Raw genomic sequence first — 24,611 nt, 5'->3', positions numbered from 1 at the left:
ATTGGCTGTGTGGAAAACCATTGAGTTGGACAGTTGAATGTTGAAGATTTTCACTTTTTCATACCCCATTTATTTATTACATATCAAATCAAACTGTTTTTTTTTTAAAATAAGGTGGGTCTATTCATAGATAAATTGACTGAATAAATGAAGAGAGTATGGATATCACTCTTCTAGTATAGAAGTTTTTTCCACCTCAACAAATAGTAGAAAAATCAAAGATACAGGGATTATAATTAGTAATGAATGATTAGTTAGGCACCCAACTTCTACAAGTGTAAAACCCTTTGCAACAAAGCCATGAATTCTTGTGGATTTAGACACCAGTCTCGTTACGAATCTTCCATCAACTACGATTCTTATATTATATCTTATATTTTATATGTAAAATATATACCGAACATAAATATTTTTTTAGCATTGTTTTGTTTGATATATTACAAGGTGTTGTGTTGTCCAAGTACATGTTATTATAATTATTTTATGTGTATATGCACGTTTTTTTAGTGTATATAATTATTTTATGTGTATATCCCTTATCACACTGTATTCGTACCTCCAGAGACTTTGATAAGAGATTCCAGGTCACAATCCGATGGTATGCTCAATATAGATGATACTACTGCATGTTCTGTTTTACAGGTCCATATTCAAAAGCATTCAATCATCTTTAGTCAATAATTTTGCTGCTATTCTAATTTTCTTTTGTCAGTATTTGCGACCTGGAATCTCATTAGTTCCCCATGGCTGAAAGCGCAGGATACCTTTGAGATTCTTGCTTGTAAAGAGATTCGACTATCAATAAATCGAGTATCATCATCAGAATCTGGTGATGTAGGTGAGGAAGGGGGTGAGAGCGGAGGAGCATCTGCTGCTAGAGGAAAGGTCATCACTCACGCAGTGAGAAAGAGTCTCATACAAAACACCATACCCATCTTCATTGAGTTAAAAAGGCTAATGGAAAGCAAGAATCGCCCCTTATAGGTACGAATACTCCAAAACTTAAATAATTTAAATTGAAATGTGAAGTGCCTGTTTGGGACGGTTTTGTAAGTGCTTTAAAAAGTGTTTTTGAACACTTAAAAAGTCCTTTCAAATTGATCCTAAGACATATTTAACATTTTATTCGTATTCTTTAATAATAGGTTCCCTCATGGAATGCCTTCGAGTTCTTCTCAAGGACTACAAGAACGAAATTGATGACTTATTGGTAGCTGATAAGCAACTTCAGAAAGAGCTCCTCTATGACATTCAAAGATATGAATCTACCAAAGCCAAGTCAGCCGTTGCTGAGGCAGTCAACGAGATGCAAAAGTCAACTAACTATCTTTCTCCCGAGGCTCCTCCTCAAGCTGTAAGAACACTTGAGGTTAGGTTGTTAAGAACACTTACAGCTTGAGGAGGAGCCTCAGGAGAAAGATAGTTAGTTGACTTTTGCATCTCGTTGACTGCCTCAGCAACGGCTGACTTGGCTTTGGTACATTCATATCTTTGAATGTCATAGAGGAGCTCTTTCTGAAGTTGCTTATCAGCTACCAATAAGTCATCAATTTCGTTCTTGTAGTCCTTGAGAAGAACTCGAAGGCATTCCATGAGGGAACCTATTATTAAAGAATACGAATAAAATGTTAAATATGTCTTAGGATCAATTTGAAAGGACTTTTTAAGTGTTCAAAAACACTTTTTAAAGCACTTACAAAACCGTCCCAAACAGGCACTTCACATTTCAATTTAAATTATTTAAGTTTTGGAGTATTCGTACCTATAAGGGGGCTATTCTTGCTTTCCATTAGCCTTTTTAACTCAATGAAGATGGGTATGGTGTTTTGTATGAGACTCTTTCTCACTGCGTGAGTGATGACCTTTCCTCTAGCAGCAGATGCTCCTCCGCTCTCACCCCCTTCCTCACCTACATCACCAGATTCTGATGATGATACTCGATTTATTGATAGTCGAATCTCTTTACAAGCAAGAATCTCAAAGGTATCCTGCGCTTTCAGCCATGGGGAACTAATGAGATTCCAGGTCGCAAATACTGACAAAAGAAAATTAGAATAGCAGCAAAATTATTGACTAAAGATGATTGAATGCTTTTGAATATGGACCTGTAAAACAGAACGTGCAGTAGTATCATCTATATTGAGCATACCATCGGATGCTGCAACAAGAACTTCTGCACATAACTTTGCAAAGGTGGCCAGAAGATGCTCGGGAGCCATTTGTTTCAAAAGAGAAACATAAATACGCATTCTCCTGGACCTCGACCTTTCATCATTGCCTCTTCGAATATAAAGTTGGAAAGATAGACAAAAGATAATCATTTTCCATTACATGTAAAGTTATGTGTTGAACATTACCTTCCATACATGAGGGAACCTAATATGAAATTCTTTTTCAAGATCAGAAACATACATTAAAGTGGGATGCAAAAGCTTCAAGAAATAACAAACTTACTTACTGTTGCATTGTTTATATCCAAGCAAGGTTAACAAGTGAAGTTACAAGCAACAGAAGATGGATACTAATCTCCAAAAAGATAACCGGATATCATTTCTAAGAAAAGAAAGAGAACCACATTTACCTTTATCACCTTATGCTACCTCGAGATTATTCAGCTTTGCACAGTGAGGAGTTGGGAGATTTTTATTCCACTGGAGTCTCTGGAGTTCTACGTCACAATAACGCGAAACAAGGTTTCGATAATCCCTTATCACACTGTTCTCTATTTCAGCTCGAGTTGGGCTTCCAAGAGGATATCTTACATCAAAATTTGATGATTTGACAAAAAATTCCACGCCATGTTTCTCTGTAACCATAGGAATACTATAGGATTGATTTTCATGCAAAGAATATTCAGGCTCTGGAAATGGCATATAAGCCAACAAGTAAATTAACAATGGTAACATTAGAAGAATGATAAAAAAATTGGGACCTCTCCCATCAGACTCAGTCTTCTGTTGGCTTTCCCTACCTCCGTTGGGATCAATTTTATTTTCAGACGAATCATGATTCGTTTCACTTCTCCGATGCCTTGCATTCTGCTGTTGGTGCTGATACTGATCAACAAAAACCGTGTGATCATATTTCCTCCTCGAAGTATCATCGCTCAAACACCTGAAAGCTTTGTTTACTTTGTCGAATGCTTCAGCAGAACCAAGAGCCTTGTTTTTATCAGGGTGAACTTTCGGGCACAGTTTCTTATAAGCCCTCTTAATCTCTTGAGTCGAGCTATTTTTCTTCACCCCAAGAATTTTGTAATAGCACTTGGTTGTTTTTATCTGCCTAACCAATTGAACGTGCTCCATAGTGTGATTACGTTCACTATTCAAACCATCTTCACTGCACAGATTCTTAACACTTCCTTCTCATTCTTATCCAAAATCGTACCAACACAACCTTTCAAAAAAAGTAAAAAAAACCTAAACTTCCTGAATTCATTACCTTCAGCCCAATTTCAGATGCAATTCCAACTAGACTGAATACATACTCGGGATAGAGAAGACCTAAATTAAGGAAAAAGAGAATTCCACAATCAAATTACGCAACCGTAAGCCAGAGTAAACATCACCATCATCATCATCATTGTTAACAATGTATATATAAACGATATATTATTTTTTAACGTATATAATATATATGATTTTGATATATATGTTATAACATGATTAAGTGCATGCTAACGTATAAAATACATGACACATATTATATAGCATAAACCTTTTTTAAACATTTGTTTTTTCTCTGATATATATAAGTGGTTATTATTCAAATTATTATACTGTGATTTTGATAATATATGATATATATCTTTATAGAGACCAAGTACATACATACATGCACGTATGAATCTATATTGTTGTTGTTAATGATTTTGCATTCAGACTAAAATATAATTTAATCCTATTGTGAGATAGTATTTTTTTTTTTTTTAGCTTATTAGGATACAATTAAATCTTTCTTACACATTGAAAAAAAAGTCTAAACAAAACTAATTAACAGGACACTTAATTACATTGCCTAGAAATTTATAATAAAATTATCATTAAATTAACTTGTTATATTTTAATCTTCAATTATTATTTCGGGAAACAGAAATATAATTCTATTTCCTCTGAAATAAATTACATTCTTAAAAAAAATGAATGAAATTGATATAATTACTGAAATTCAATTCCAGATTATTATTATTAATTAATTTCTTCCCTATGGAACATTATTTCGGGAGAGAATAATAATATTTTTTTGTATTACATTAAGATCAAATGGAATGAAATAATTAATCCCTCCCCCGAACTCAACTAATTAAATTTTCTTGAAAAAAAACTCATCCTAAAATTCACTGTATTCGCAGAAATCATTAACTGATCTGTTGCCACCAAAAAGCAAAGAATCATCATAGTTAAAAATTGGTTGATTCGTGCACAAGAACTCCGTCGAATTCGGCGTATAAATGGGTATATTCGTCAGGTAAGAATTCGCCAGTTGTGGCGGAGGTGGCGGCGGCTCAAAAATCGCCGGTCCAAAACACGAATTAACCTGACCAACTTCCATCAAACCGCTTCCACCGCCGCCGCAACAATTTTCATCCGTCGTCACAACGGACGACGATTCATTATCATCATTCACAACAGCAGCTTTAGAACCTTTATTATTATTATTATTATTATTATTATTCTCATCCACGGCGGATTTCGTTGTAGCCAGCTTCGTGGTAGAAGCTTCATGATCATGATCTGATCGAGACATTCCGGTTAGCTTTTGAACCAACGCCATGAAATCTCGAGGATGCGTGTGAATGATTTTGGGAGAATGTGTGTATATAATCACCGGATGTCGTTGAGGTGGTGGCTTCGCAGCAGCAGCAGCGACCCCATTGGCAAGAGAGGTGGTGGAAGATGAAGAGGAAGAAGGGGAAGAAGTATTTGAAGAAGAGGAAGTTTTTCGAATCAAATGAGAATCCTTATTGATCTTCAATGGCGGTGGACACAATATTGGTTTATTATTCCCATTGTTGGTGATCTGATTATCCATTTTTCCATGGATTTGTTGTTGCTGTTGTTGAGGACTCATTCTTGATTTAGGGTTTTCTTCAAACCATTCTTAATTTCACAAACTTCACAAAATAAAATTGAATATTACGTTTATATACATAGCTGGGACTAACTGAAATTCGCCACGTAAACATGCCAGGACAGTAACGGTTGAGATTTTGTAGATGACGTGGCGAGTAACGATACAAATAGATGCCACGTGTTTGTTTCTACGATTCAGTAGCGTTCGCCGGTTAGTTTTAGGCAAAAAAGGATTTATAAATTTAAGAATTAATTAGTTGAGTAATTGCGTTTAATTGTCTCAAAATATTAATTATTTTGAAATAAAATAGAAAAAACAAACATTATAAATTTAGTCAATATCTAATTATTATAACTAATAAAATTATAAATTTAGTTTTCAAATTTCAAGTCTATTTCCTCTCTATTTACTACCTTTTCTTTTTTTAAAGTTTAATAATGCTTTAAATAGTTTTTTTTCTTTTTCATTAAAGATATTACACATTTCAGCATTCAAAGAGTTAAACAGTTAAAGAAATTAATTGAAAACAAACCAATGTTAGTTTGATTTTGCTTTGATAAGATGTGTCACGTGTTACTATTAATAATAGTTATAGTTTGATAATTAATAATTATCACATGGCATGCACGTCTTCCCTTCAACTAGTACTTGTACTTTTCCCTTCTCTCAACAAAATTCTAAGCAATCTATTGTTATTATATGAACAATTAATTGTGGGTCTTAATCCAATCATTTTCAAACTATTACAATATTATTCATTTCAGTCTTTGTAAGCATATAACGTAATCTTATTTTGTTCAATTAAACATAACGTCACGTTTGGGTTTCAGTACCGCAAATCCTAATTATCGAACTTTCTGACTTCTACTTAACTTGTTGGACCACATATTATATATACTTTTAGATACCATTGAGATTTTCATTTGTAGAAAAACTAATGTTTTATTAACTATACCAATACATTAATAAAATGAATTTGAGTATATATACCCTATGTTTAAGTTGGTAAGTCATATAGCTTCGATGAAGAATGATGGAGAGATTCGAATTCTCAACCTCTTAGATATTGTTAATTAATAATACTGAAATTTGGTATTGATTGTGAATTTGTAATATTTGGGAGGAATGAGGTGGATGGAGATGGATAACCTAAAGGTTTAGGGGAGTAAAGGAAGGAAAGAAAGAAGGGAGAGCGAAGCGACTTAATCCATTGTAGTTGTAGCAATTTGAAAAATCAAGCTCCAGACCAGAGTCCTCCATATGGAAAAGGTTATCCTTGTTCATTGCGGCGCAACCTGAATGGAAGAAAAAGTCAAAAGTCTATCTGCTACTTTCATCCGTCCGAAGGACTTCTTTTTCCATTGAATTTAGCGATCAACAATGTAATAGAAAAAACTTTGAACCTATGTGGTGTTTAACCGCCAACCGTGGTACTAATAAAGTGAGTAACAATTTATATAATCAAGACTTGAGAATAGAGAATTCACACTGTTTTAAAGTGTATTTGCAACATCACCAAACTCACTTAGTTATATAAGATATATAAATAATGAAATTGTTACTAGCCATCATGAGCTATCATTAAATATTTTACTAATTATGAGCCCAAAAACACAAGTAGAAGTTAAAAAAACTTAGCATAATTTTCTCTTCAATAAACCTTTTTAAATTTCATAGAATCAAACGTCTTATTTAAACCATTATTTCTCTTCACGAGCGACAAGAAAAGACTTGAACCTGATGGTTTCCATTAATATATCTTATGACAAGACTATATATGTTTTTCTCTTTAAACCTTTACAATTTAGTTTATGAATCTATCACCATACATAACCAAATAAAATACTTTTTGTAACGATGGATAAGTAATCATTATATTCCCTTACTAATCTTTATCCATATTCATAAAAGATGTTATAGACAATGTTCTTGCTTAAATGTATAGCTAAACAAAATCATAACATTCCAATAAAGTTAAGAAAAAAGCTTAAATAGTTGATAAAGATTTATCATCTGATACACTTATTTATTTTGACTGTGATTATGATTGTCTCCCATCATTTCTCAAATCCTATTCAATATTGTACTCTATATTTATTTTTTTAGAAAATGAAATTCTTAAATTGTTCTCCTTTCAATTCAGATTTAAATATTTATATGCTTCTAAAATAGAAGGACATGCAATGACAAAAGATTATGGTTCATCCATCTTCTTTACTATTTTCTAATCACTAGATTCCCCAAAAAAAAGTGTTTTAAAGTGAAGTACTTTCTTTAAACTATTACTCCTTTGAACAACTAATTAAATATTTCATTTGAAAACCTGTTTTGAGCTGATTTGTTTATATAAGTTTTCAATTTTTATTTCTCAAATTAGTAGAAATTAAATAGTTTTTCTTCTTCTTGAAATTAAAATTGTATTTTTCCAATTATTCTCTGATTGTTCTGCTGATGCTGACTTCCTATGGACTCTCTCTACTCTTCTTCTCTCTTTCAATCTCAATTCATCAGTCACATCCCAATATGTTCATTTCCCTTATTTGTGGACTGTGTAATCGCAGAACCCCATTTTCCAATTTCCACGTTTAGACTTCTTCTTTCTTTCTTCTTTACCTAAATATCATTCTTCCCAACTGCTATCTCCCCACTATGCGTCTTTCTCACAGATTCCCATGCCTTAAACCTCATCGTTTTTCCCCCATCGTTTTTCCCCCATTTCCCTTCATTCCATACTTTACCAATCGTTGAACCTCCCCTTCTCCATACCCACTTTCATTTTTCCTCTCCCCTTCCAGAATTATGCTTCGAACTCTGTTTTTCTAATGGAGCGTTTGAGTGGTTTAGCTGGGTGATGAGGCAGTTAACTGGAAGGATAAAGGAAATGAAGCGTTTCGGGATCAATGTTGAAGGAACTGTTGTGGTTTTGCGTCATGCTGCTTTGGAAAAGCCTTTTCTTCCATATTTGGTTCCTCTGTTTTTTCTGGCTTGGGCTTTCGATAAATGGGTTTTTTCTTTCTCTAATTGGATTCCGCTTGCTATTGCCGTGTGGGCGACTTTACAGGTTATTGTAGTTCTACTCTTCATATAATGTTTGGAACTGAATTAAAACCATTCTGTTATGATTTGCTAATTCCCAATTGTGTAATTCAATTCAGCTTTAGCGTGGGGTAGTGCAAATTATTGTAAACAATTTTCCTTTCCTTCTTTAGTTTACTGTTTTGGGTATACAAGTAGGAATTTTATGTTGTTGGGGGATTACAAATAACTGTGATGAAATTGGTGTAAACATAGAGAAACAAATGTATAAACAATTTGGTTGTGACGCAAGTGTCTCACTTTGATTCAATCAAGCCATCCACGGTGTGTACTGTACTACTTTATATGAGTACTGGTGCAACATATATTCTCTAGCATGTCTAACGTTGAGTTACTCTGCTTAAAATGAAACAAATATAAGAAAATGTAAATCTTGTTGTTTAATGAGAGTTGGGTAAGATATCTATTTATAGGCAACTTTAGATCTAGAAATTTAATGATATCTTCTTAACCAATCATTGGAGGATGTTTTTACCTAGAGAATGAACTTCTCTCTTTGACTCAGTTATCAAATATTAAAAAAATGTAACAACATATGCTTCTACTAGTATTTTGTAGCCACTGGTTTATAATTTTACGCTTTTGTACAATATTCTTCTTCCTTTTTTCATCTGCACTATGTTCATTGCCTGCGGCCATTTGGGATTTTACATTGTGGCAACATTATGAAATCTTGCCCCTTTTTGTTTGTTTTTGCAGTATGGGAGGTTTCAACGTCAACTACTAGTAGAGGAGTTGAACAAGAAATGGAAGCAAATTGTACTAGACACCTCGGTAACATCATTATCCAGAACTGGAAAATTATTGAATCCCCCTTGATGGTTTTCATCGCTTAGTTCCTAACATGTGGATGATGATATTCATCAAATTGATCTAATTTGCTTCTCTATCTCTTTCTAATTTACAGCCCAGTACACCACTTGAGCACTGTGAATGGTTAAATAAGCTGTTGACGGAGATTTGGCCTAACTACATCAACCCAAAACTTTCATTGAAGTTCTCTACTATTGTTGAGGTGAATCTATTTTCCTTCTTCTGCAATGTCCGACTTCTATCGTTTTGAGGTGGATTTGGCTGTAACTGAACTCAATATGCTCAATATTAACATTACGAACTTTGCCTAAAGTTGTTTCAATGTTTATCGCGTTTCCTAACATTTCTGCATGAGCTTAGCTATTCTTAGCAGCAGAGTGTTTCACATAATCCTCTGTTCACTTAATACTTTCTCTTTTCAGAAAAAGGGACAATTAACTTTAGAAATTGAGTAGCTTCATTGTTGCTTTCACATGGAAATTGACTTGATAAGAGGCTTCAATGCCGTGGAGTATTTTATAGAATTTCACTAATGGTGTTAACTTTTGAAAATTCATTCCTGCAGAAACGATTAAAACACCGGAGGCCGAAACTTATTGTAAGTTATTTTCGTATTCTATAATGCCTACAGTTGATTAGCCTCATCAAATTACATATTGAGAAATACTGACTAGATCCATGCAGGAGAGAATAGAATTGTTGGAGTTTTCTTTAGGCTCATGTCCTCCTGGCTTGGGTCTTCGTGGGACTCAATGGTCAACTTCTGGTAATCAGGTTTGCTTTCTTGGTTAACCTTCTATCTATAAGACATTATCTTTTAAGAAACCCATTTGGTGAACATTCATTTCCTACTATCAGATCAAATTCCAGACCGTATTTTTTTTCCTCTGCTCTCCTCATCTCATAAATTTGAAAATTCCCAATGTTTAATTCATTATTGTTTGGCCACTTGTTTGTTCTCATGCTTTCCTGACAATAGAGTTAGTTTTGATATCCTGCAAGCAATCAATCAATAATACCCTGATACCTAGATTTTTTCTTATGCTTCCTGATACGCTTTTGCAGAGAATCATGCGCTTGGGTTTTGATTGGGACACAAATGAAATGAGTATTATGTTGCTTGCCAAGTTGGCCATGCCATTTACTGGAACTGCACGGATTGTAATCAATAGCATTCACATAATGGGTGATGTATGTGAAGTAGTTTCCTAAACCCTCTTTCCATCAATTGTTTCTGACCTCAAAAATGTATCTGCTTGCCTTGTATATAGTGTATCATTTATTTATTTGAAAGGAATTTCAGATCATTCAAAGTTCCAAACTCATGTGATCATCTGTTAAGTATTGGCTACCGATTTCAAACTGTTTGTTGATTGCCTCGACTTCTTGATTCAGCTTCTCCTGAGGCCAATCTTGGATGGGAGAGCAATTTTGTATTCATTTGTTTTCACTCCAGAAGTGAGAATAGGAGTTGCTTTTGGAAGTGGTGGAAGCCAGTCGTTACCTGCAACTGAGCTGCCGGGCGTTTCCTCTTGGCTGGTAAAATATCTCAATTCTCATTTCCTTCTTGAAACCAAAAAATCTTTTCATTTAAAATTGAAATAACTCAGTTCATCAATCATCATTCATCATGTCAAGGAAAAATTATTGATGTGTGTTTTGCACATTTGGCAGTATACGGTATGAAAAATAATTTAAAGATCTTTTTACTTTTTAGGTAGCAGATTTTGGCTATGCTATTTTAATTAGTTTCACTTTTAGATGCTTGTTTCTTGTCTTTACAGACAAATGCAGGAAGGTCTATAAAATACATAGCTTTTTGGATTTCTAATTTGAGAAAATGTGAAAAATCAAATAAATAGAGAAAATAGTGGAACTGACTGATCTAGCTTCCAACTCTTTGAATTCTTGAGGAAGTGAATTTTTTCATATTGTCTAGCTTAACAACCATTTCATTTTAATTTAAAATGATCTTGTACTTGCAAATACATTCTTCCTATTGACAGTGGACTCTTCTTGGGAAATGCATTTATTTTGTCATACCACATTGATCTGTCCCATTCTTCTTTTCAGGTTAAACTTCTAACAGATTTTATAGTAAGGACAATGGTTGAACCTCGGCGCCGCTGTTTCTCATTGCCAGCTGTTGATCTGGGCAAAAAGGCTGTTAGTGGTACAATATATGTGACAGTCATCTCAGCCAGCAAGCTTTCCAGAAACAGCTTGAGAGGAAACTCTTCCAGGAAACCACTGAGTACTTATATGAATAGTCCACTAGACGAAAACTTAATTGATAAGGATGATTTGCAGACATTTGTCGAGGTGGAACTTGATGAGCTAAGTAGGAGGACTGCTGTAAGATTAGGCTCCAACCCTGTATGGAATTCAACATTCAATATGATTCTACATGAAGATACAGGAACTCTTCGGTTCAATTTATATGAGTCAAATCCAAGCAATGTGAAGTATGACTATCTAGCCAGTTGTGAAGTAAAGGTACTCTCCAGGACATTTTACCGTCTCAAATTTTGTTTTAATGAAAGTTGGCATTTTATCACTCAAACATACAAAATGTGTGTGTATGAACTAACTTAGTATCGGCTAATTCATATTCTTGCACTTGTTGATCAGATGAAGTACGCTGCTGATGATTCTACATCATTTTGGGCAATAGGATCTGACTCTGAAGTGATTGCAAAGCACAGTGAGTTTTGTGGAAAAGAGGTCGAAATGGTTGTCCCATTTGAAGGAGTCGATTGTGGGGAGGTATGATGTGGGTTATTATTGCATTTACCTTCTGTTTTATGGATAATTATGGACGTCTGACTTGACATATCCCTTTTTTTCTTTTTGGGTGGGGGGGGTTCAAATAAAGATTCAATTTTGGCCATTCGTTGTGCTACCTAGGTTGTCAGAAGAAATTTTGCAGTTAACACTTGCTTCAATATTTTGCAGTTAACAGTGAAGCTTATTGTTAAAGAGTGGCAATTTTCTGATGGTTCACATAGCTCGCATAATTTTCAAGTTAGACCTCAACAATCAGTTAATGGATCTTCAAACTTTGCTTCAAGAACTGGAAGGAAGATGGCTATTACCCTTGTAGAAGGAAAAGATCTTAGTTTGAAGGATAAATCTGGGAAGTGTGAGTCATATGTAAAATTGGAATATGGGAAGGTAAATCTTTATATACTACTAAAATTTAAGAACAGGAAGCTTAGATAAATAACATGAGAAATGTAATAACCTTAATAGTTTAAAACTTTATTTCCCTATATTTACTCAGCAGACTTCCTTTCAGGCTCTCCTGAAAACAAGAACTGGTATTTCTGTAAATCCTAATTGGAATCAGAAGTTTGAGCTTGATGAGATTGGAGGTGGTGAATACCTCAAGGTAAAATGCTTTGGTGTAGATATATTCGGCGACGAAAATATCGGTACTGCCCGAGTTAATTTGGAAGGACTTCATGAAGGAGTAGTCAGGGATGTATGGGTCCCCCTCGAAAAAGTAAATTCTGGAGAACTAAGGCTAATGATAGAGGCAGTCAAGGCAGATGACTATGAAGGATCAAGGGTATGGTTTATAGCAATACATCACGATGTTTTATCTTCTTGTCAAAAATAATAACCTGTGTATTTTGTATTACTCAAAGTTTCTCATGGAGTAGAATCTTTGTGCAAGCTTGTATTGACTTAATCGTATGCCTCTGCTGGAGCTCTGGAATTGAGTGTAAAGAATTAAGTTTTGTGCCTATGTGAATTGGGGATATTTTTCTGCTTTCAGGGTTCAAACATAGGCTCAAATAATGGTTGGATAGAACTTGTTATCATAGAAGCTAAAGATTTGGTTGCTGCTGATATTGGAGGGACAAGCGACCCTTATGTAAGAGTACAATATGGAAACTTGAAGAAAAGAACAAAGGTTTGAGAAATTAAGTATAATTTCTGCAATTGTTATGTTTCTGGATGGCCAAGTTGTTCTGCTTATTTTTCTTTTTCATTTTCAATTTGATGTTGTCTTAATCTACATTCTGTTGGTGTTATGTTTTGCAGGTTATGTTCAAAACTTTAAATCCTCATTGGAATCAGACCTTAGAGTTCCCTGATGATGGCAGCCCTTTACTGTTGCATGTGAAAGACCACAATGCTTTGCTACCCACATCAAGCATAGGTGACTGTGTTGTCGAGTATCAAAGATTGCCTCCAAACCAAATGGCTGACAAATGGATACCTCTTCAAGGGGTTAAACGAGGAGAGATCCACGTCCAAATCACAAGAAAAGTTCCAGATCTAGAGAAAGAGAGAAGACTTAGTTTAGAACCCTCCTCGGATTCTGAATCATCTGTCACCAAGGCACATCAAGTTTCAAGTCAGGTGATGTATTTTACTGTGTGATTGGGGAATTGTAAATTTTTTCCTTTGACAATTTTATAAAGTTTTCTATTCAGTTATTTCATTAAATCTTATTAAAGAACAGTATCATGATATTGAGTACATACATAAGCTTTGGTTTATTGGTTTTTAAGTCATGAAATTGGTATATATTTTCTGAGGTTCCAAATATAACGAAATGAGTTCATAGAAAACAAGTGATCTATGCTTTTGAAGATAAAGTTCTTCCATTAATTAAATGAGACAAGCAATGACGAGTCCCATATAAACTATATCCATAACCTACATTCATGTGGCAGAAGGAAAGTAATCATTAAGTATACTTTGTACTTGTTTAATAATCAAAAGAAAGAGGAGTGCTCTTGAAATTCCAAGCATATAGAGTCAAGCATTAATAGTTTTGAGATTTCTTATGCCCATTATATTGGATGACATTGAGAAATAAGCTAAATTCATTTGCTACAGCTGATACTCGGTTGACTTATGATTATGTTCTCTGTTCTTCCATTTTTGTTTTCAAGCACAAAGTTCGTAGTTCATGCCTGAAATACACCAGTTACTTTTCATTGTGCTCAACATTTGAAAAAGTTGTAGATCATAGTTATGAATGATCGCCTTGCATTTACTGTTTGCTGACATTGATGTGTTGGGACTTGAATTGTTATTTTTCAGATGAAGCAGACAATCAGCAAGTTTCATGCTTTAATCGAGGAGGCTAATCTCGACGGTCTTTCGGCACCATTGAATGAACTAGAAAGACTGGAGGAACTGCAAGAGGAATATATATTACAACTTGAAACTGAACAAATGCTTCTTATAAGTAAGGTAAAGGAGCTTGGCCAGGAAATTCTTAGTTCTTCTTCAACAACTAGTTGGAGATCTTCTGGAAATTGAACTGTTCTTGACTTTTAACTATCCATAGAAAGCACTTCAGATCGATACATAGTTCTTTAAGATTGATTGATTAAAAGTTAATCCCTTTGTGTGATGTACAATTACTGGCCTTTTCAGGTTTCCATGATTGTAAATTTCTGCACAGTTTTAAGGTTGGCTGGGGAATAAGTGTTGTTGTTGCTTTCAGTGTTCGAGCTCAAATGAGAGCCTAACAAGAATTGAAATATGAAATGATTGGTTAAAGTGAGTATAGTTCAACTGTAGTTGACATGTATTTTTTATATGAAATCAAAAGTTAAAGTCTTGACCTCTCGAACATATTTGGTATTATTATTATTACTTTCACGTTTATGTACAAGAAGTGAGTAGAATTTTCTCATTAAAAGTAAAAGAGGAACGTGACTGTATCTTTCAAAATTTATTAATTTAGTAAAATCCAAACCTTATACAAATCTTTATTAATAAATAGTATCAACTTGAATGAATCATTCAAAACCCAAAGACTCAACAAAAATTAAACTCTAATATTAAAGTTTTTTGAAGCTTCAATGATTAATTACTAGATCTATATCTATGTCAATGAATGCAAATGTTTCAAATAAAATCCATGCGCAAGTAAAATTTATTATTTATTCTTTGAATCTTTAAAATTAAAAAAGTTCAAATTTGTCTATTTAAAGCTCAAAATTCACATCAACTTGAAATTAATTTGATCCTTTAAAATTACAAGTCAAAATGTGGTGTTTAGTTTAAATCAATCATATAGCATATTTAAAAAATAAAAATTTAATTAAAAAAAAAGTAAAAGAGAAAATCAAACATAGTTTAGTATAATTGGTATGCGCTAAGAAACTATTCTTATTTATTTTCTTGGTCATTATGACTTTGGTACGTAAAACCGTGTGTGATTTATTAAATATTTTTAAAGATAAGATTTTGGATACTTGCAAAAATAACCAAATAAAATTATGATAATAAGACGGATGTCATTACATTTTTCAAATTGTAAAAGTACAAATTTAAAAGCCAATAAAATTATAATTAACATCTGATAGTCTTATGATTACATCATATTCGTAATATATAAAAAAAAATGTGCCATATGGTGTTTTTTCTAAATGTTTTTGTAATTTGATACAATTTTATTAGATGAGAAGAGTGAGATTAAAGTAAAAGTAAAGTAAAGTAAGAAGTAAGGATGAAAAGGAGTAGGGGAGGGGGAGGAAACATGTTGGTAACACAAAATTTAAGTATAAGTATATGTTTAAATTCGCAACATAAAATTATGCTGAAGTATGTGTTTGGTCATACAAACAAACCTAATTCATTTCATTTGAATATTTAACTTTACCCTTTGAAATACAATTTTTCATTACATATACTCGAAAAAATCCCGGGAGACTCTTTAGGAAAAAATCTTATCCATCTTCTTCTTCCTCTTCCTCTTCCTCTTCCTCTTCCACTTCCTTGTGTTGAAGCTTCTCTTCTTGTTCCACTCTGCAACCGTCGTGCCTTTGTTTTTCCCCTTGCTGACTTCAATGCCGGACGAAACCAATCAAACAATGCATTTCAGCTTCACTTGATTAAACTTATAGAAATGGCCTTTGCAACTGCCAAACTATCTGAACTTCCATTCAAGAACTCATTTCCACTCTCCTCCCACTCCCGTACACTTCTCTCTAATCATCCCAATTTCTCTTTGCAGATTCTTAACACTTTCTCTTCTCTCCGTACCCATACTGAGCATAGCGGCAAAAGAATCCCTAAAACCTCTCACAATTCTGCACCCCCTTCTTCTTCTTCTTCTTCTTCTTCTTGGATCTCCAAATGGCCTTCTGGGAGCTCACGGAATGATCGTAAAGTCGAGAAGAAGGTGGTCCGACCGTCCCGACATGATCGGACTGATCGAGCGGAGAATCAGTCCGAGTACTTAGATAAGGATAAGGGGCAGACTGCAATTGAGCGAATCGTGCTTCGCTTACGGAATTTAGGGATAGGTTCAGATGATGAGGACGAGGACGAGGACGAGGAGGATGGAGAGGATGACGGATTGGATTCTCTCAAGGCAAGGCCGGTGACTGGGGAGGAAAGACTTGGGGATTTACTTCAACGTGAATGGATACGACCTGATGCCTCATTGGTTTCGAATGAGGATGGGGAGGATGGAATGGTTTTACCTTGGGAAAGAGAGGAGGAAAGGGGTGAAGAGGAGGAGTGTGGAAGGGGGTTGAAGAGGAGAAATATGAAGGCTCCGACTTTAGCTGAATTGACTATTGAAGATGAGGAGCTGAGGCGACTGAGGCGAATGGGGATGTCTATTAGAGAGCGGATTAATGTACCGAAAGCGGGGACTACACAGGCAGTGTTGGAGAAGATTCATGGGAAATGGAGGAAGGAGGAATTGGTAAGGCTTAAGTTCCATGAGGAACTTGCGCATGATATGAAGACAGCACATGAGATTGTAGAGGTTTGTTACTGATTGCTTCTTCCCATGTTAACTCTAGACCAAGATTTAAGTAATGTTCTCTAATGTTGTTTTCTTCTACCCCTGGATAAGGATCTCTTTCTTTTGTGGGGCAGTGGTTGTTGAAAGGAAATTGATTTTTTTGTGTAATTCTTGATTGAATGTATTTTAGTACTATGCGTTATAGGGCTCACTAAACGTATAAATACACATATACATGGATTTTAAGATTGGAAGCTTGGGTATTGTTCTTCAGGCAGGATCCTAGATATTTAATCCACTGATTTTTGCAATACTGGGTCATTTTTTGGATTGATGTATTTCATGGTAGTATGGAAAATAGCTAGATATCTCTTCTTGAACTGATTTCTTAAAGTAAAATGAGAGATGGATACTTTTAAAATACTCTGGTTTTGTCTGATATACGGAACTTCATGTAGTGGGACCTTTATCTCTTTCGTTTTTCATTCATATGGATGCATGGAGAATGTAACTGATTACATGGTGTGATGACCAGCGACGAACTGGGGGATTGGTTCTATGGAGGTCTGGAAGTGTTATGGTTGTTTACCGCGGTAGTAACTATGAAGGACCTTCTAAAATTAAACCCCTTACAAGGGATGGGGATGGGGTATTCATCCCAGATGTCTCTTCTGCTACCACTTCAACGAGTGACAATGTTGCAGCTTCAGTTCCAGAGAAGACTATGATGCCGATTGGGCCTCCTATGTCTAACGAGGGCTTGTCAGAGGAAGAAGCTGAATACAACCAACTACTAGATGGTTTAGGTCCTCGTTTTGTTGAATGGTGGGGCACGGGAGTGCTTCCTGTTGATGCCGATCAGCTTCCTCCAAGTATTCCGGGTTACAAAACTCCTTTCAGGCTTCTTCCAACTGGAATGCGGTCTCGACTTACCAATGCAGAGATGACTCAGATGAGGAAACTTGCAAAATCCTTACCTTGTCATTTTGCCCTTGGTATTTTCTCGTGCTCCTTCATTTTGTTACATGATTCTGTTATGAACATACTGTTCGGTGAACATTTTCCTCTAAAATCTTTATACGCAGGGAGAAATAGGAACCATCAGGGTTTGGCTGTTGCTATACTTAAACTTTGGGAAAAAAGCCTAGTGGTTAAAATTGCTGTCAAAAGAGGCATACAGAACACCAATAATAAACTCATGGCTGAGGAGATAGGGGTGCGCTTCATATTCTTTTTTCTTTTCTTTTCTTTTTTTGGGGGTATAAATGTGTAATGAATGCTCTTTCTTGTTATACAGAAGTTTAAAACCAAAAACCATGCTATTTTATCCCAAGAACAAAGAATGTTTTGACCTTTGATGTCCCTTGTGGGCGATATTGTGCAACCTTCTGATTTTCTCTATAATTATTTGTGTTTAGTTTCTCACGCTACCATTTCAAAGCTAAACAAAGTTATTTGTTGCCTGTATTAATATCATTTTCACCATAAAGTTTATCCACGGTGCAGAACTTAACAGGAGGTGTGTTACTATTGAGGAATAAATATTTTATCGTCATATACCGTGGGAAGGATTTTCTCCCACCAAGTGTAGCTGTAGCTTTGACAGAAAGGCAGGAATTAACAAAACAGATTCAAGATGTGGAAGAGAAAGTTCGTAATAAAGTGGTCGAGGCAACTTCATTAAGCATTAATGGACAGGCACCTGCAGGTACCTTGGCCGAATTCTATGAGGCTCAGTCCAGATGGGGAAGGGAAATAACTGCTGAAGAGCGTGAAAAAATGGTTGAAGAAAGCTCCAGAGCAAAAACTGCAAGACTTGTCAGACGAATTGAACACAAGCTAGGTGTTGTAAGTATTATCCATTTTATTTTGTCCCAGAATGTTGGATTGCTGATATTGATCTTCTCATAGAATAATCAATTTTGATTTTTAATAACTTGATGGTTAGGCCCAAGCGAAGAAACTTAGAGCAGAAAAATTGCTATCTAAAATCGAAGCATCCATGATTCTTTCTAGCCCCGACGATGACCAGGAAACAATAACAGATGAGGAACGAGTCATGTTTCGGAGGGTTGGGTTACGAATGACCGCATATTTACCTATGGGTGAGTGAAATTAATTTGAAAATATAGGTTGATTAGCGATGTACAATTTCTATATTTTTTCTTATAAAATAATTGTGATTTTCCAGGCATTCGTGGTGTCTTTGATGGTGTTGTTGAAAACATGCATTTACACTGGAAGCATAGAGAGCTTGTGAAGTTAATTAGCAAGCAAAAAACACTTGCTTTTGTGGAAGAAACTGCAAGATTGTTGGAGTATGAGAGTGGTGGAATACTTGTTTCGATAGATAGAGTTCCAAAAGGGTATGCCCTTGTTTACTATCGTGGAAAGAATTATCGTCGACCCATTGCCTTGAGACCAAGAAACTTACTTACAAAGGCAAAAGCATTGAAGCGTTCAGTTGCCATGCAGCGTCACGAGGTTTTATTTTTTGTTCATTACTTTATCTATTTTATTTCTTTTGGTGTTTATCATCCACTTTTCTTGACCCTCTGATCTTCACCTTGTATCATCTATCCAAAATTGTGTAGGCTCTCAGTCAGCACATATCTGAACTCGAGCAAAACATAGAGCAAATGAAGAAAGAAATTGTAAGTAGAAACTTCTTAAATTATGCAGAACACTTTCTTCCACGTTACATAGGATGTCAGTAGAAACTGTCGAGGCTTCTTGTATGATCATGTAACTATTTTTAACTGTGAATGATCTTTTTATGTGAGATTGTTGGAAGTGTTCAACGGTATGACTTTGATTGGAGTGGGGTGTCCTGATTTTTTGTTTGATAATTGTCAATTGCCAATTGTAGGGTGTCACTGAAGATTCAGATGATGAGAATAAATTGTCGTCTCAGGATCGGCCTGTCTCAGAATCTTTCCAAGTGAGTTTCCAACTGCTGTTTCATTCTTTAATCTCTTTCGATGTTTCCCAGTAAAAAATAATTGAATAGAAGTGTAAAGTCAGAATGTGTTGTGATCTGTAGGACAAGGAAGCATATTTGTCTGCTGTTTCAGATGTTGACAATGATGAAGATAGCAATGATGAAGACAGTGAATACGAAGAGGATGAAGATGACGATTTTGATTTTTCCGACTCAGAAAGCACTGACGATCCACTGAACTAGGTTGTGAGAGCATTTTCAAGTTGTGAACAGATGGAGTGCTCTTATTGAAATTGCATGCATATTTTCAGGTACTTTACTCTTTCCCTTAAAGGCCTTTGTTTGGTGGCCTGAGATTCCTTACGTGCTTTGGATCTATATGATACTGGTAATGAATTCTCCCAAGTAACTGTGAGGATACTACTAAACATTTAGCTGGATTAAAATATATTTTATGGTACGGCAGTCTTAGGATTATTCATTTAGATCAGAAAGGATCCCTCTTTCCTCTGCCCTTGCAATTCAGCCCGAGTCACCTGGTGGAAACAATTGAAAAACAGAACATTATTATTTAAATCTTCTATCATCTGATTCAACTTCATGTTAAAGAGTTAAACACAATCTGATCCACAGTTCCTCGCTTCTATAACTAAGTCGAATGTCCTCATTTCGGTCCCCATACCAGGTTGAAGGATGTGGAAAATGTAACAATCCCGAACCCAATTTCTGCCTTAGTTGGCCCGAACACTTTCATTGCTGTTTCCCATCGAAAGCTGGGTAATTTACAAGAAGCTCTGGGTCATTTGCTTCAAGTTCAATCCAAAACGGGTATGATTTATTTTCTTCTTTGAAGAATGGAGTAATGGGTTCCTCTAGATTCTGTAGAGACATTATTCTTTTTCTAATCTTTCCTTCTCATTTTTTTCTTTTGTAAATTCAATTCGGATAACTTTTTAGCTCACAAAGTGCAGGAATTATGTATGAATTCAGCCAATATCTGGTTCTATGCCGCTTCCAAATGGGCTCCCTATTTATTAATATATTGTGTATTTGATTCCTTGCTTGTTGAAAATAAAATAAGGTATCAGAGGACGTCCCTTAATTTTGTTTAGATAATTTGTGTATGGGGGACTCAAACTTTGTAGTGTTCTTTTGTTTGACTAGTTCTTATAAATTATAATTGAGAATCAGAGTTATTTTTCTTTCTCTATGTTTGAAAAAGCAGTACATATTCTTGAGATTCACTATTTTGAATGGTAGATGTAAGTTTGAATAAATGATCGTAAATTGTACGGAGATAGTGTGACGATTTGAAATGTTAGAAAAAGAATCATGGATGCATTAGGATATGATGTCGGCATATGATATGATATTATTAGGTCCTAATAACACAGATTAGGTTGGTTGACTAATGTTATACCAATAAATGGAGAAAATTATTAGTTTTGTAATTCCACCTAGACAAACTTTCAACCATGAAATCACGTGTGGGTTGAGTTAATGTAATGTGAAAGTGAGAAGTGGAACAATTAGGTTATGATTTGAACCACATATTATTTCTTATTTGAGAAACTAATTCAAATCAAGAGGCCCATAAGTCTACTCTTTAGAATCAATACAATACAATACAATACAAGATATGTGTAAAATGGTCAGCCAAGCCTTTGACCAAAAAATCATTTGAATTTGGATATTCAATCTTATTGTTTTCTCAATTAGCATGTCTCTAAAAATAAAATGTTATCATTTGCAATTAATTTGTTTGGGATTTTCGAACGTCACACTTTAAAGTTTAATAATGTTTGACCATACTCATTTCTTAATTAAGTTATAACTTTTGTGTCTCGATTTCTTAGTATCATAATTATTTAGTACATATTATCAGTATTGTTATTAACAAAATGCTAAGTTGCCAATGCCATATATTATGACCATTATATTGAGCTCGTCAAATTAATTTTTCTTGCTCTCTCATGTCTAAATTAGTACCTGAAATGTTTAGTTTCGCTAATTAGCACATGAGATATTGTATACCCATTGGGGTGTAGTTATTGAGGTTGTAGAATTTTGGTTAGCCAGCTTAACTCACTTATTTACCTTTCAATCAAGTTGAATCCTTTCTTGAATCAACCCTACCTACTATAGGTCACGTCTTTCTCCTTTGGGTGGGTAGACTCTAAATGTTTCCTTTCATTTGGTTTTTGTCTCGGACAACCCCAAACAACCAACATGAGTATAATAATATATACACATTGTTATATAACTTGATGAGCCATCGGTGCTCAATTGAAGGATGTGTATGGTGTCAACCGTTGCGGTAATTTCAACTCCAATAGATATATTTAAGTTGATAGATAGACTAGTTAGCTTATATCAAATTATTTAATTATAAGTGTTAATTAATACAACAAAGAAATATAAAAAGATAACACAAGTTAGAATTTAATCCCCTTCCATTCTCCAATATGATAACATAAAAGGATTTGTTGATGATACCATGAGAATATAACCATCTAACACAATGATTTAATAGTTTGAAACAAAGGACTTGGGGTTTTTCCCACAACCCTTATAAACATTGAAACTTCAACATCATCATATTAAACATACGACATTTTACCTAAATATGACTTGAGAAATTAAAACTAAGCCCTAAAACTCCACATCAGAATGATACGTACACCCCAATTTTGACAAAGTTACAATTACATATGATCTCCCCTAAAACTTCCCTTATTGAAAATGACATATTACAAAAGTTCTAAGAAGAGGGTTAGTCACATTACATATTCTTCACATAAACATTAATTGAGTGAACTAATGATTTGTAAGATCAACATATAGTTTCACCATAGGGAGTCCAAGTTCAATGGTTGCTCCTCTTGTTGTTGCTGTGATGAAGGTTCAAAAACTTTAGAAGACGAAGAAGGTTGGAAGCAGCTCAAATGGTCATTTGTTGTTCCAAATTGAGAATGAACAATATTGGCAGCTTGATGACGATGATCATGAATATTATTATTAAAAGTATTAGAAGAAGAAGAAGCCAAAACATTATCCCTCTGTTGTTGAAAGGTTCTAAGTTGCAATGCTTTGAGAAGAAGAGAATTCATAGAAAGATTATTCGAAGAAGTTAGAAGATTGGAATTAAGTGGCCATGAAAGTGAAGGAATTAGGGTTTCATTTGTTGGTGAAACCCAATTATTCAAATTCAAATTCATATTCATATTCATCATGTTATTATTATTGTTGTTGTTATTGATCATGTTGTTGTTTTCATATGTTTGTTGAGATGAAATAATATTATTATTGTTGAAGTTTGATAATTCAATATGATCTCCAAATTCATTGACAATTGAATTTGTATCACAAGGAGATGAAAGAGATGGTTGAGATGATGATGATTGTTGTGGTTTTTTTGGTGTATTTTGTTTCTGAAATACCCTGCAAACTACCCATTCTTCCTGAAATTACAAAGAAAAAAACAGATTAATTAATTAATTAATTAACACAACCATAATTGAAAATTTCAAGAACTTTAAATGATTTTACAATAACTTTTGTTTCTTTTTTCCTTTCTCCATATCTTCAAGACAAGGTTTTCTTATAATGTGCATTGTATTATGGGTTTCATTTTAAAAAATGTATAATATTATATTCTTAAGGTTTTGTTTTGAAGATGATTTGGTTTTTAGTTTTACGTTTTCAATCTATATTAGGTTGGATTTTTACATTTTCTTAACCACTTCTAACCATTTTCAAATCTTGCCTTACATCATGATTAAGAATTATTGTCAAACTAATTTTGAGTAAGGACATAGATATGTATTTGATTAACTCGATTGAATTTAAAATGACAAAGACCTACTCAGTAAGCTCATTGGAATAAAAACAACCCTAGCTAAAATATATAAGAATGAAGTAGAAAAATAAGTCTAAGGACTAAACAGATATATACGTGTTGGTTTTGGTTACATACCTTGGAGGGTTTGAAAAAATGGCTACTCTGTTGGCGGTATTCGTGCATAACCCAATTACTTTTCTCACCTCGAGGAGCTCTTCCCTTGTAAAACACAAGAGTTTTCTTCATCCCAACCAAAGCATGACCAACACTGCCAAAGATTTCCTTGTCTTTCCCCGTCGTCTTCCAATAACCCGCCTCCGTCGCTCGATTGGTTCGGAGCCCGGTTGGGTATTTTCGATCTCGTAAGCTGAAAAAGTACCACTCTTTCTCTCCCATCGTAGCTTTAGCTGATGATCAATTACGATAAACAACTTAATTAATTATATCAAACACGTAAAAGAATAATAATGAATAATATATATGAATTACCTGGAAGATCCCAAGGTTCATTCTTGTTGAGATCCACAACTCCAATTGCTTTGGAAGTGAAAGAAGAATCAGAAAGTTTTTGAGTGAGATAATAAGAAATGAGTTCTTCATCAGTTGGGTGAAATCTGAATCCAGGAGGTAGATTTTCCTCCATAATTGAAGAATATGATCTTTTTCTTTCAAGAAGAAGAAGCAATATAAGGGAGGATCAGCTTTGTAACTTGAACACAGGTGTGGTATTTATTAGAAATGAGTGAAAAATAATTTGGATACATGAAACTTTTTAGATAAAACCTTGAAGAAGAAGCTGAGACGAAGCAGCCATATAAACCATACCTACACTCTATTTTTATCTTGTTTATTACAGCTAACACTTTGACAAACATGTGCATGAAAATGTGGAATTTTCCATACCAAAACTTTAATTACCAAAATGCCATATGGCTCTTTTTAATTTACATCAACATAATAATAAGTAATGGATATAGTATCTAGTCATCTTCGAGGTAGAAAGTAATTTCTCAAGCGTAAAGTTAATCATCGACCAATTCAAAAACTTTATTGTATGTTAAAAATAGAAAGATTTAAACCACATATCTCTTAGTTACTTTCACATGCAATATATGTTA

General features: G+C 34.4%; 5 protein-coding genes and 1 non-coding gene across 9 annotated transcripts; 3 read left to right on the top strand and 3 right to left on the bottom strand.

The window, feature by feature from the left end:
- Positions 1-567: 567 nt before the first annotated feature.
- LOC105436373 lies at positions 568-1,354 on the top strand. Its single transcript, XR_004214727.1, has 3 exons — positions 568-642; positions 760-984; positions 1,146-1,354. It is a non-coding gene; the product is annotated as an uncharacterized LOC105436373 (transcript).
- A 38-nt stretch (positions 1,355-1,392) lies between these two features.
- Positions 1,393-3,681, bottom strand: LOC116402240 (chaperone protein dnaJ 49-like). 3 transcript variants are annotated; one of them, XM_031881501.1, is made up of 5 exons: positions 3,442-3,681; positions 2,582-3,339; positions 2,106-2,280; positions 1,763-1,988; positions 1,393-1,601 (listed from the first exon to the last, which is right to left on the bottom strand). In XM_031881501.1, exon 2 carries the CDS (start codon positions 3,303-3,305, stop codon positions 2,592-2,594), a length of 714 nt encoding a protein of 237 aa, XP_031737361.1. In that variant the 5' UTR covers positions 3,306-3,339; positions 3,442-3,681; the 3' UTR covers positions 1,393-1,601; positions 1,763-1,988; positions 2,106-2,280; positions 2,582-2,591. The 3 variants fall into 3 exon arrangements, with proteins under 3 accessions (XP_031737361.1, XP_031737366.1, XP_031737362.1); XM_031881506.1 differs by having other exon boundaries at positions 1,763-2,035; positions 2,150-2,280; XM_031881502.1 differs by having other exon boundaries at positions 2,150-2,280.
- A 422-nt stretch (positions 3,682-4,103) lies between these two features.
- LOC101204352 (VQ motif-containing protein 20) lies at positions 4,104-5,096 on the bottom strand. The gene has a single exon (XM_004138299.3). The coding sequence runs from the start codon at positions 5,068-5,070 to the stop codon at positions 4,330-4,332; it is 741 nt and encodes a 246-aa protein (XP_004138347.3). The 5' UTR covers positions 5,071-5,096; the 3' UTR covers positions 4,104-4,329.
- Positions 5,097-7,510: 2,414 nt separating this feature from the next.
- Positions 7,511-14,583, top strand: LOC101204113. 2 transcript variants are annotated; one of them, XM_031880084.1, is made up of 15 exons: positions 7,511-8,134; positions 8,869-8,943; positions 9,077-9,184; positions 9,548-9,580; positions 9,667-9,756; positions 10,048-10,173; positions 10,378-10,521; positions 11,056-11,478; positions 11,614-11,748; positions 11,938-12,156; positions 12,281-12,553; positions 12,764-12,901; positions 13,033-13,353; positions 14,044-14,196; positions 14,383-14,583. In XM_031880084.1, the coding sequence occupies exons 1-15, from the start codon at positions 7,925-7,927 to the stop codon at positions 14,431-14,433; spliced, it is 2,499 nt and encodes an 832-aa protein (XP_031735944.1). In that variant the 5' UTR covers positions 7,511-7,924; the 3' UTR covers positions 14,434-14,583. The 2 variants fall into 2 exon arrangements, with proteins under 2 accessions (XP_031735944.1, XP_004138346.1); XM_004138298.3 differs by having other exon boundaries at positions 7,512-8,134; positions 14,044-14,583.
- Positions 14,584-15,645: 1,062 nt separating this feature from the next.
- LOC101219948 (CRM-domain containing factor CFM3, chloroplastic/mitochondrial) lies at positions 15,646-20,862 on the top strand. Its single transcript, XM_004138196.3, has 10 exons — positions 15,646-16,732; positions 17,247-17,706; positions 17,797-17,927; positions 18,218-18,559; positions 18,660-18,816; positions 18,903-19,195; positions 19,306-19,365; positions 19,581-19,652; positions 19,755-19,963; positions 20,338-20,862. The coding sequence occupies exons 1-9, from the start codon at positions 15,863-15,865 to the stop codon at positions 19,893-19,895; spliced, it is 2,526 nt and encodes an 841-aa protein (XP_004138244.2). The 5' UTR covers positions 15,646-15,862; the 3' UTR covers positions 19,896-19,963; positions 20,338-20,862.
- A 1,254-nt stretch (positions 20,863-22,116) lies between these two features.
- Positions 22,117-24,270, bottom strand: LOC101219708 (protein CUP-SHAPED COTYLEDON 1). Its single transcript, XM_004138195.3, has 3 exons — positions 23,983-24,270; positions 23,629-23,900; positions 22,117-23,113 (listed from the first exon to the last, which is right to left on the bottom strand). The coding sequence occupies exons 1-3, from the start codon at positions 24,134-24,136 to the stop codon at positions 22,499-22,501; spliced, it is 1,041 nt and encodes a 346-aa protein (XP_004138243.1). The 5' UTR covers positions 24,137-24,270; the 3' UTR covers positions 22,117-22,498.
- Between the last annotated feature and the right edge of the window lie 341 nt (positions 24,271-24,611).

This window comes from Cucumis sativus, chromosome 1 (assembly GCF_000004075.3).
Source record: "Cucumis sativus cultivar 9930 chromosome 1, Cucumber_9930_V3, whole genome shotgun sequence".
Taxonomy (NCBI): domain Eukaryota; kingdom Viridiplantae; phylum Streptophyta; class Magnoliopsida; order Cucurbitales; family Cucurbitaceae; genus Cucumis; species Cucumis sativus.
The sequence above is the reverse complement of the archived record's forward strand: the minus strand, read 5'-3'. Positions and strand labels throughout refer to the sequence as shown.

Excerpts from the sequence above, each read along its gene's own strand:
- LOC116402240 (XM_031881501.1), bottom strand. The coding sequence starts at position 3,305 with ATGGAGCACGTTCAATTGGTTAGGCAGATAAAAACAACCAAGTGCTAT.
- LOC101204352 (XM_004138299.3), bottom strand. The coding sequence starts at position 5,070 with ATGAGTCCTCAACAACAGCAACAACAAATCCATGGAAAAATGGATAAT.
- LOC101204113 (XM_004138298.3), top strand. The coding sequence starts at position 7,925 with ATGAGGCAGTTAACTGGAAGGATAAAGGAAATGAAGCGTTTCGGGATC. Across the intron at positions 11,479-11,613 it reads TAGCCAGTTGTGAAGTAAAG|ATGAAGTACGCTGCTGATGA; the intron begins GTACTCTCCAGG and ends CTTGTTGATCAG. Across the intron at positions 12,554-12,763 it reads ATGACTATGAAGGATCAAGG|GGTTCAAACATAGGCTCAAA; the intron begins GTATGGTTTATA and ends TTCTGCTTTCAG.
- LOC101219948 (XM_004138196.3), top strand. The coding sequence starts at position 15,863 with ATGGCCTTTGCAACTGCCAAACTATCTGAACTTCCATTCAAGAACTCA. Across the intron at positions 19,366-19,580 it reads AGCAAATGAAGAAAGAAATT|GGTGTCACTGAAGATTCAGA; the intron begins GTAAGTAGAAAC and ends TGCCAATTGTAG. Across the intron at positions 19,653-19,754 it reads CTGTCTCAGAATCTTTCCAA|GACAAGGAAGCATATTTGTC; the intron begins GTGAGTTTCCAA and ends TGTGATCTGTAG.
- LOC101219708 (XM_004138195.3), bottom strand. The coding sequence starts at position 24,136 with ATGGAGGAAAATCTACCTCCTGGATTCAGATTTCACCCAACTGATGAA. Across the intron at positions 23,901-23,982 it reads TGAACCTTGGGATCTTCCAG|CTAAAGCTACGATGGGAGAG; the intron begins GTAATTCATATA and ends ATTGATCATCAG. Across the intron at positions 23,114-23,628 it reads ATTTTTTCAAACCCTCCAAG|GAAGAATGGGTAGTTTGCAG; the intron begins GTATGTAACCAA and ends TTGTAATTTCAG.